This window comes from Eriocheir sinensis, chromosome 66 (assembly GCF_024679095.1).
Source record: "Eriocheir sinensis breed Jianghai 21 chromosome 66, ASM2467909v1, whole genome shotgun sequence".
NCBI classification, from domain to species: Eukaryota; Metazoa; Arthropoda; class Malacostraca; order Decapoda; family Varunidae; genus Eriocheir; species Eriocheir sinensis.
The window spans coordinates 110,524-122,500 of NC_066574.1; the positions used below are offsets into that span (position 1 = coordinate 110,524).

At 44.2% G+C, this 11,977-nt stretch overlaps 1 protein-coding gene across 1 annotated transcript in view; it reads left to right on the plus strand.

Moving 5' to 3' along the window:
• LOC126987661 (serine/arginine repetitive matrix protein 2-like) overlaps positions 1-11,977 on the plus strand; it is a 65,682-nt gene that overhangs the window by 22,065 nt on the left and 31,640 nt on the right. Inside the window, exon 3 of the mRNA XM_050844789.1 lies at positions 6,407-6,529. Coding sequence (XP_050700746.1) covers positions 6,407-6,529 — 123 coding nt within the window. The remainder of the gene's footprint in view (positions 1-6,406; positions 6,530-11,977) is intronic.

Here is an 11,977-nt window from a genome sequence, read left to right on the forward strand (position 1 = left end):
CTGTGTGGGGGTGGGTGTTAGTGGCCATCTATTACTGTGTGGGGGTGGGTGTTAGTGCCTATCTATTACTGTGTGGGTGTGGGTGTGTTAGTGGCCATCTATTACTGTGTGGGTGTGGGTGTTAGTGTCCATCTATTACTGTGTGGGTGGGTGTTAGTGTCCATCTATTACTGTGTGGGTGGGTGTGTTAGTGGCCATCTATTACTGTGTGGGTGGGTGTGTTAGTGGCCATCTATTACTGTGTGGGTGTGGGTGTTAGTGGCCATCTATTACTGTGTGGGTGTGGGTGTTAGTGCTATCTATTACTGTGTGGGGGTGGGTGTTAGTGGCCATCTATTACTGTGTGGGTGTGGGTGTTAGTGCTATCTATTACTGTGTGGGTGTGGGTGTTAGTGGCCATCTATTACTGTGTGGGTGTGGGTGTTAGTGCTATCTATTACTGTGTGGGTGTGGGTGTTAGTGCTATCTATTACTGTGTGGGTGGGTGTTAGTGTCCATCTATTACTGTGTGGGTGGGTGTTAGTGGCCATCTATTACTGTGTGGGTGGGTGTGTTAGTGGCCATCTATTACTGTGTGGGTGTGTGTGTTAGTGCCTATCTATTACTGTGTGGGTGGGTGTGTTAGTGGCCATCTATTACTGTGTGGGTGGGGGTGTTAGTGGCCATCTATTACTGTGTGGGTGGGTGTGTTAGTGGCCATCTATTACTGTGTGGGTGGGTGTGTTAGTGCCTATCTATTACTGTGTGGGTGGGTGTGTTAGTGTCCATCTATTACTGTGTGGGTGGGTGTGTTAGTGCCTATCTATTACTGTGTGGGTGGGTGTGTTAGTGGCCATCTATTACTGTGTGGGTGGGTGTGTTAGTGGCCATCTATTACTGTGTGGGTGGGTGTGTTAGTGGCCATCTATTACTGTGTGGGTGGGTGTGTTAGTGGCCATCTATTACTGTGTGGGTGTGGGTGTTAGTGTCCATCTATTACTGTGTGGGTGGGTGTGTTAGTGGCCATCTATTACTGTGTGGGTGGGTGTGTTAGTGTCCATCTATTACTGTGTGGGTGGGTGTGTTAGTGGCCATCTATTACTGTGTGGGTGGGTGTGTTAGTGGCCATCTATTACTGTGTGGGTGGGTGTGTTAGTGGCCATCTATTACTGTGTGGGTGGGTGTGTTAGTGGCCATCTATTACTGTGTGGGTGGGTGTGTTAGTGCCTATCTATTACTGTGTGGGTGGGTGTGTTAGTGGCCATCTATTACTGTGTGGGTGTGGGTGTTAGTGTCCATCTATTACTGTGTGGGTGGGTGTGTTAGTGGCCATCTATTACTGTGTGGGTGGGTGTGTTAGTGTCCATCTAATACTGTGTGGGTGTGTGTTAGTGTCAATATATTAGTGTGTGGGTGGGTGTTAGTGGCCATCTATTACTGTGTGGGTGTGTTAGTGCCGATCTATTACTGTGTGGGTGGGTGTGTTAGTGGCCATCTATTACTGTGTGTGTGTGTGTGTTAGTGTCCATCTATTACTGTGTGGGTGGGTGTGTTAGTGGCCATCTATTACTGTGTGGGTGTGGGTGTTAGTGTCCATCTATTACTGTGTGGGTGGGTGTGTTAGTGGCCCATCTATTACTGTGTGGGTGGGTGTGTTAGTGTCCATCTATTACTGTGTGGGTGGGTGTTAGTGGCCATCTATTACTGTGTGGGTGTGTGTGTTAGTGTCCATCTATTACTGTGTGGGTGGGTGTTAGTGGCCATCTATTACTGTGTGGGTGGGTGTGTTAGTGGCCATCTATTACTGTGTGGGGGTGGGTGTGTTAGTGGCCATCTATTACTGTGTGGGGGTGGGTGTGTTAGTGTCCATCTATTACTGTGTGGGTGGGTGTTAGTGGCCATCTATTACTGTGTGGGGGTGGGTGTGTTAGTGGCCATCTATTACTGTGTGGGTGGGTGTGTTAGTGGCCCATCTATTACCATAGCTGGGCGTTATCGTGATAAGTTATCGCGATACTTTATCGCTGATAACAAAATCGGGTTATCGGCCATCCGCTACTTATTTAAATATATATCGGTATCTTTGTTACTTTTGTAACCAAACCAGCGATAATCGCTACTTTTTTTCCGCCTCTCAGAAAAAAAAACGTTGTCTCCTTACTGCGCATGTGTGGCCCGGTGTTGTATGAAAAAACTTCGGGGTATGAAATATCTTTGGTGATGAGATTTCATACTTAGATCATGAAAATTAAAACACTAGGTAATTTTTTCTATGCTACTCAAAAATCAATATATCATAGAGAAAAATCATTTAACTTTGCCCCAAAAATGATTATCCACTGCTTCAAATTTTATATTCCATATTCGTTTGTGACCATGCCATGATACTGAAGGCACCCGGTGTTGTGTTATTTGGTGTCCCATCGTCAAAAGCTGGCGCTTTTGTTTATAAACACTGGTCTCTCATGAACTGCGCATGCTCAGACCAGTAAGTGTAGACCTGTACAGTCTCACAATGCTTTTTTAACACATTAAGAGTTGCTTGAAAGCTGAATCAAACATACAGTACCACTATCCTCGCTGTTTCTAGAACGATGTACACTCTGTACATATAAATACAACTCGTACAGAGTGTCGTTCTAGAAACAGCGAGGATGGTGGTAGTGGTACTATATGTCTGATTCAGCCTTCCAGCAACTCTTAATTACGGTTTAAAAGCTTTGTGAGACTGTACAGGTCTACGCTTGCTGGTCTGAGCATGCACCGTTCACGAGAGACCAGTGTTTGTAAACAATTTTTGACGGTAGAGACGCCAAATACCACAACACCAGTTCAGGCATTTCTAGTATTACCGTCCATATGTACGTGTCAACGTGTGGTTTTAAGGTTTTATAAGTTTCCTAAAATACAGATAATGAAAATTTGAATTCATCAATGTTGTTCTATCTGAAATATCAATATAGTATCGTTTTCGCCTATCGGACTTATCGCTAGCTAGTATCGGAATTGTGGATTTATATCGGGTATCGGTTATTGGTTATCGCCTATATTTGTGTCTCTAGTTAACGAATATCGGTTATCGCCGTTAAGGTTTTTCATTATCAGTTATCGGTTATCGGGAATAAGGTTTTCTGTTATCATGCCCAGCTATATCTATTACTGTGTGGGTGTGGGTGTTAGTGTATCTATTACAGTATGGGTGTGGGTGTTAGTGTCCATCTATTACTGTGTGTGTTAGTGTCCATCTATTACTGTGTGGGTGTGGGTGTTAGTGGCCCATCTATTACTGTTACTGATAGGTGCTACACTGCCACTCGCAGTAGGTAGACAGGGGCTGCCAAGTATAGGTGAGTGGGCTTTTTGCGAACCCCTTACGTTCTTATGCTCTTACTAAACACCACCCGGGGATGCCCGGGGTTAAATTACTCATATACTCATTGTTCTTATCAAATATATCTTGAAGTTTGATAATAAATGTAAATACTGTATGTCCATGATCATTTGGCCGCATAATGGATAGTTATATAACAAAGCCTAGCCTCACTGTCCAGATTTTTTGCATATTCACTTAGATTGTGATATGAAGGCGGGAGGCACGGGCCAGCCATCATCAGGGAGCAGGGGCTCAGCTGATTGCTCATGCCTCCCAAAATGGCTGACAGCTTTTTTCCTAAAACAAAAGCGAAGCGGTGTGACGTCAGTGCAACCCCTCTACAGTACCCTCTCGAGTTTCACGCCTGCTTCGTTCCGAAGGTGTAGCGCTAAACTCGAGGATCGCGAAACTCGAGGTATTGAAAACACTGAGAAAGCGCTGATCTGTTCCGACCCGTGGATTTTTTTTTTTTTTTTTTTTTTTTTTTTTTTTTTTATCCATCTGGGCCTGATGGTGGGCCCCCAGCCCGTCATGGCGCAGGCAACTGTTTATAGTGGTGCCATTATAATTGGCTCATGCTGCCCTCAGGAGCTCACATTTTTTCCTCCTTTACCTCCTTGTTATCTCAAGATACGTACCTTGTAAAGAGGAAGAAAACAGGAAGAGAGAACGGGTCGTTTTAAAGCCACAGATGAAGCCTTACGATTGGCTGAGCTCTGAAAACACGCTTGTGATTCGCTGGGAGTCCGATGACGTCATCGCCGGAGCTCACCCGGTCATCAGCCTCGCTGCCTTGGGGCAGTGTCACACTGGCCGTTTTCCTCTATCCGTTGTGGCTACTGGCAACACCCGTGCGCCTATCCGGGAGCGAGTTGTCGGTTGTCCTTAACCTGGTGTCACACTGGGCATTTTTCTTCCCACCGCATTTGCGGCAGCTTGGGCAACCGGCAAATCCAACTTTTCCGGGTGTACGTCACACCCGGCCAAGGTCGGTTGCCCGTATCCACATCCACAACGTAAACAAAGCACTTGCCCTGTATCGACAAGGCGTCGTCTACTAAAGTAAAGGCTATCGCGGCTTGTGCTGCCCTTACTCAAGTTATGGACTTGTTGCTGCAATTAAATGGAAGGAAGAAGCTGTTGTGGGTGTGGCGTGCCTGTGGTTTCTCCGTGCCAGTTCTCATTGTCACCACTGCGTGTGAGCTGCCAACCCACCCATCTAGACTCTGATCACATAAACACGTGGATCGAGTAACAACAGAGACACACACACACACACACACACACACACACACACACACACACATGCACACACCAGACTCATCATGAACCATGGCAGATGTTTCTCACAAACAAAAATGGCTTTGCCATTTCCTAGAGTGTGTTAGAACTTATTTGGTGAGTGGTTCACACAAATTAAACATACCAATGGCAAAAAGAGAGCAGTGTTAAAAACGACTGTTCTCTTCTTGCCAAGAGCTAGGTTTGGTTCATGTGAGCCACTCACCAACTACGTTCTAACACACTCAAGAAATGGTGAAGTTGTTTCTGTTTGTCAGAACATCTGCAATGTGTGTGTTTGTGTTGTTATTCAATCCATATGTTTATGTGGTTGAGTCGAGATGGGTGGGTTGGCCGCGCACGCACAGTGGTGACAATGAGAACACCCATGGAGGAACCACAGGCACGCCACACCCACAACTTTTTCTTCCTTATATTTAATTACAGCAACAAGTCTTTAACTTGGTTAATGGCAGCACAAGCTGCGACAGCCCTTACTTTAGCAGACAACGCCATGTTGATACAGGGCAAGTGCTTTATTTACGTTGGGGATATGGATAGAGGCACCCGACCTTGGCTGTGTGTGACGCACACCTGGAAAAGTTGGAGTTGCCGGTTGCCCTAGCTGGCACCAAAGCAGTGGGAAGAAAAAGCCCTCTGTGACACCAGCTTACAGATAACCATGAACTCCCTCCCGGTTGGGCGTACGGGCATTGCCCGTAGCCCAAACGGTTGGACGAAAACAACCACTGTGACACTGCCTTAAGGCAGTGAAGCCGCTGGTAGGGTGAGCGTCGGCGATGACATCATTGGACTCCCAGTGAATCACAAACTTGTTTTCAGCACTGTCAGCCAATCGTACGTAAGGCAGCCGCCTTCAACTGCGGCTTCAAAAGACCCGTTCTCTCTTCCCGTATTCTCTCTCTCTCTCTCTCTCTCTCTCTCTCTCTCTCTCTCTCGCCATAGCCACAATGTTTGGAGGTAGCGTGCGTGACGCCGATGGTAAGTAGACGTAACCCGTATGTGTCAAAGCAGCGCGAAACTCGGGGTGATAATGCGTAAAAGTCGGGACGGTAAGAATTTAGGACTAACCGCGAAACTCGGATAGCATGAAACTCGAGAGGGTACCGTATATTGACCCGATAAACAAAATCCTTTATGCCATAGTTCCGTTATTTGCCGGTATCGGTCCGGACTTTCGATGTTTGCTGGGTGCAGTGGAAATGAGTTATTTGAGGAGTGCTTGTGGTGTGAGTAGAATGGATAGAATGAGTAATGAAAGTGTGTACGAGCATTTTGGAATGTGTCACAGGGTTGAAGGGAAGAAGTGTGGAGTGGTGGAAGAAGTGAAGCGACAGACTTTAAAGTGGTTTGGCCACATGGAGCAAATGGAGGAAAGTAAGATGACCAGAAGGGTGTATGTGAGTGAGATAGAGGGAGGAAATGCTAGAGGACGACCTTCAGTGAAATGGAGGGATAGGGTGCAAGAATATGTTAGGGAGAGGGGGGAAAGATCTTTGAGAAGGCAAGGAGGGAGTGTTTGGATAGAGAAAGTTGGAAACTTCTGCCGTCGATGAAATGATGATGATGAGAGAGAAGCAATATATATAACAGTATATTAATACTCTGTTACGACTGTCAACGTATTTATATGATTTTTATGTGAATATATCTCCCTCTCCTTATACTGTATCTTATTTATTTCCTCTGTTTTATGTCTACTTTGATGATGTTTATAAGAAATTAATGTTGGGAAACCTCTATTTGTCACAGAAAAATATGCGGGTTCTTCGGAGCAGCAAGCCCCTCCTATCGCCACGCTCCTTCAATTCCTCAAACCCCCGCAAATCAAATGTCAACAGACAGCGTCCGTTCAAAATGCAGCTGCCCAACCTGGTGAGTTACCGCTTATCAGGTTTATTTTGCTGCCTACACACCTTCAGGAGACACGGGGCTGATGGTGGCAGGCTGTGGGTGTGTAGATGTGTAGGGGAAAGGAGAAAATGAGTAGTGATGGACAAGGAATAGAAGGTAAAGATGGCGCAAAAGAAGTGCAGTACTTGTTGCGGGAGTTTCTCAGCTCACTTTTTTACAGGGCGTTCTGTTGTCTGTCAACTGTGTCTCACCAGGCAGCATCTCGAGACAAGACTGAAGGAGCAAGAAGAGAAAATGGAAGCAGGTCAGAATAAAATAATAGAGCTTTCTCGCACTGTTGCCTCCTTGCAGGAATTCATCCAGGCTAACGTTGCTGTGGTGCCTAACCCTGCTGTCATGAAGAGATTTCCTGTTCTCTTTTTCTATTACTCTCTCGGTCCCATACGTCCTCTGCTCATATCGAAACACACGAGAAATTAATCACAACAATTAAGGAGAGGGTATTCCCTGGCTGCCTGGGATTGAACCTGCGACCAGCGTGACGGGAGAGCCACTCCTTACCGAGTCAGCCAAAGAGGTACCCCATTCGCTTAATGGGTTATGGGAGGCTCGCTCATCTGGCCGTCGCTGCACTACACTTCTCCCATCGCCCCCTTGCCTTCAGCAGTACTGTCGACACCAGCGGACGACACCATGCAGCGGGAGGGTGGTAGTGGCACTGCCCATGATGGCTTCACCATCGTGAAGGGAGGAGCCAAACCAGCCAGATAAGCAATTTATCCTTTTCATTGCTTCAACAGGTTTGCCATTCTGGAGGAGGAGGACGAGCAGGAAAGCACCTTCCTGGTGGGCGACTCCATGATTCGCCAGCAGGTTATTGAGTTCTGCGGCAGAGTTCCTTGTCGAAGACGGAACTATTGCTATCCTGGTGCTGGGATCGACGATGTAACAGCTGCTCCTGAGATCTTCCCCCAGGCTACTAATGATTCACTGTTTGTTATTCACACAGATACCAATGATGTCTGCAGTGTCCGGTCTGAGGAACTGCTGGAGAAGTATCGTAGACTTATCCAGCAGTACAAGGTGAAATCAAATAATGTTCTCATTTCAGGTGTTCTCCCCAGAATGTCAGCTGCTTTGGTCTTTTACAGTAAGGCCTTTAGCCTAAATAACAGACTTCAAACTCTTTGCAGGGAAATGGACGCCGGCTACGTAAACTTTTGGGATCAATTTTATGGCATGAAGAGTCTATTTCAGAAAGAAGGACTCCATTTGTCTGCAGTCGGAGCGGCAACATTTGGGAGGCTGCTTCACGGCACTGTTCGAGACTTTAAAGCAAAAAACGAGTCGCACATTCACACCTAAATATAGACAGTTGTCATGCGGCCACCATTTCACTAAATCGTAAAACAACTAACAACTCCTCCGTTTCTCAAGTTACAACAAAAGACAATTTAAGGGTTTTTAGCTTTAATGCTTGAAGCTTAAAAAATAAGATCGATGAATTGTAGTGCCTAACTAAAACAGAAGACTTTGATGTAATTGCCGTAACTGGAACGTTTATTGACACCGCTAATATTGACATAATTTCTGAATATAATATAGATAACTTTATATTTTTCAGTGAAGACCGAGTTAATCGTAGAGGTGGAGGAGTGGCTCTTTACGTCAAAAGTAGCTTACAGCCCGTTGATAAAACACCAGAGGACAGTACTGTAGAACACTTGAGCGCGAGTACAAATACCAATCAATTGAAAATCAACATATGTCACTTATAGGCCTCCAGGCCAATCACGCGAGGATGATGAAATAATATATAATGTTTTGCAAAGAACTCTCTGAAACATCAGTGATGCATTGATTTTGGGCGATTTTAATCTACCGCATATAGACTGACAGACACTCACGGGATCTGAGGGTGAATCGCACAGGATGTTAGACATCATTGAAAATAACTGTCTTAGCCAAATGGTTAGTGAACCATTGCGCGTTAATAATGTTCTTGATCTTGTATTAATAACCTAAGAGAACTTAATCGACAATGTTAGTGTTGGCGAACACCTCGGATCATGCGATCATAGACTGGTGCGTCTTGACGTTAGAGCTCAAACAAGGATTGCAAAGAATAAGGTATTGGTTCCCAATTTTAAAAGAGCGGATTTTGAAAGAATAAGACAGTCATTAACGAACTTTCAATTAGTATCCAACATCGACGTTGAAGAATCTTGGCAAGACTTTAAAGCTCGATTACTAACTGAACAAAATAAATCCGTGCAATCTTGTGAAAAATGCCGTAAAGTTAAAAATCCTCCGTGGTTTATTAATGAAATCAAACTTGCTCTCCAAAAGAGGAACTTGTAATGTAGGCAAAAGAAAACCAATAACTCTACCGAAAATAGTAAACAGTACTACGAAGCAAGACAACAAGTCAAAAGTTTAATCAAACAGGCGAAATGGAGGTACGATGTAAACATTGTGGTAAATTGCAAGTCAGATCCTAAAAGTTTTTTTAAGATATATAAACAACAAAAGAGATTCGAAGTGGGATTGGCCCATTAACAGATAATTCGGGCAATATCGTGACAGACAGCCAACTCATAGCGAACACGTTAAATTCTTATTTCGCCTCAGTTTTTAGTAGTAATTCTACTGATACTGCTGCTGTTCCTAACACTATTGAAAATCCCAGTCATACCTTCCCTGACTTTGAAATCAGTACAGATGAGGTTCTCAAAGTGCTACAGTTACTTAAAACTAACAAAAGTCCAGGACCTGACAAAATATATCCAAAATTATTTAAAGAAATAACAAGAGAGATACTCAGACCTTTAACAATGCTGTTTAATATGTCTTTGCACCATGGTATCGTTCTTAGTGATTGCCAAATGGCTAACGTAACACCCATTTTCAAAAAAAGGTAACCAAAAATTACCGGATAATTACAGGCCAATCAGTTTAACTTCAATTATTGGTATATTATTTGAGACAATTATTTGAGATAAAGTAGTTCACTACTTCGCTAATCCTGGACTCGCAACATGGTTTCCGTAACAAGTCGAATCCAATAACGTTCTATAACAAGCTTTTTGCAGTCTTATGATGTTTCTAAATCACTTGAAATTATTTATTTGGACTTCCAGAAGGCATTTGATAAAGTCCCACACTACAAGTTGCTTCATAAAATCAAGGAAATAGGTATCGGGGGTAAGCTTCACGAATGGATCAAGCACTGGGTAAGCAATAGAAAGCAAAGAGTTGTAATAAATGAAGTGACCTCTGAGTGGATGCCAGTCACTAGTGGTGTCCCCCAAGGCTCTGTCCTGGGACCCGTTCTCTTTGTCATTTATACCAACGACATTGACCTTGGTCTCAATTATTTCACTAGTAAGTTTGCAGACGACACGAAAATCGGCAATGCGGTACTTACGGAATGTGACGGGCGGAGCCTACAAGAAGATTTGCGTAAAATATAAGATTGGTCAGTAAAATGGGAAACGCCTTTTAATATAAACAAGTGCCAGATTCTGCAGGTTGGATCTAGAAATATAAAGAAGGACTATGAAATGTGCGGCGTTAAAGTTAAAAGCGTTCACTCGGTCAAAGATCTTGGCGTCACAGTCGTGTCTACCTCAAGTTTTCCCAGCAGTGCGACGAGTCCGTTAAAAAGCAAACAGGATGATAGGTTTGGTTAAGATAAATTTTTCATTCAAGAATAAAAATGTTATACTACCTTTGTATAATAGTTTCATCAGATCTCATTTGGAGTATGCCGTGCAGTTTTGGTCTCCCCACCATGCAAAAGAAATTGATAAATTAGAAGGTGTTCAGCTTAGAGCAACCAAGATGATTCCTTCATTATGAAACAAACCCTATGAGGAAAGGCTGTCACATCTAAACCTGTTTTCTCCTGAAAAACGCCGTCTCAGAGGAAAACTGATCGAGTGCTTTAAAATACTTAACGGTTTTACCAACGTGGATCCAACCAAGCTGTTTGTGATGGATGATTCGACGCGAACGAGAAATAATGGCGCTAAACTCAAATGTAGACAAGTTCATTCAGATTGCACAAAATTCTTCTTCACTAATGCTGTCGTTCGAGATTGGAACAGATTACCACCATCACTGGTGCAGTGTAACTCGATTGCATCGTTTAAGAATAATCTTGACCGCTATCTCCTCCATCTAAATGTTCACTAGGTCAGTTTCAACGCCATGGTGGCCGCATAACAACTGTCACTTAGGTTTAGGACAGACCACCTAGTTTGGGCCTTAGGGCCTGTGTAGTCTGGTTATCTATGTAATTCTCTCTCTCTCTCTCTCTCTCTCTCTCTCTCTCTCTCTCTCTCTCTCTCTCTCTCTTATTCATACACGCACACACAAACAAACGAAGAAACTAACACACAAACATACTCAGCCACAAACACGAGAGAGAGAGAGAGAGAGAGAGAGAGAGAGAGAGAGAGAGCACCTGCCAGGAAAGGAGGAGGAGGAGGAATGAGGAAGAAGAGAGGATAAGGGAGGACCATGGGGAGTATGCAAACAATAGTAGGCAGGAAGTGTCAAGTAATTATAACTAATTAACCAGTTTATGATGGATTCTTCAAGCGGCTTTCATATCCTCTATACGCACTGATTGTTAAGTTTTTCCTTTCCACAAGCTTATCCATTTTTCATTACAGTTGTCCCTCAAATAGTACGGTTTCCAACAGTACGGTTTCGGTTTTATACGGATTGTCATAGAAGATTATTTTAGGATTTTTTAATTTCCCACTCATCGCACCAAGTAGCATGGCGTGAGTGCCAACACTGCTAACCAGACTGCCTCCCAGGACCCATGCACACCCCCTCAGTCTGTGTGTGTGCACATCAGGAACACTGTTTTGCCAGATTGAAACCTATGCGCTTTTCCTAAGTCTGTTTGTATGCACAACCTCAGCTTTGCTTCTGCATTACCACATAACATGAACATGGGGCTCAAGAGACAAGCCAAAACACCTACTGAATGCACCCCAAAGCATTCGAGAAAGGTATTCACCTTGCAGAGGAATTCAGATTTAGAAGAAGTTACGTTTTGGTACAAGTTACGTTGCGGTAGGGAGAGTTTACCGCGTGGCTCGGCTTCTACTCACCGGCCAAAATTACCAGTTATGCATCTTCTGCTGTAATATTTCCATGCTGGGCAACGGAGCCATCCTGGCAGCGCTGCCTTCCACATTGCCAGCGAGCAAGCCATGTCATACACTCACACTCTCTCTTACTCTCTACCACAGTTGCTATTGCTCTCTAATTCATACTTGAAATAAGAAACGAAACGGTAATTCTGGAGATTGACTCCGCGCCTCCAAAATACAACATTACGGCTCCATATTATAAAGTTAAGGGACACATAATTGAATTACTCCAACCGAATTTTAAATATCCTGACCTCTAACGGGGGGGGGCTTCGCCCCCGTCGACCCCCTCCCAGCG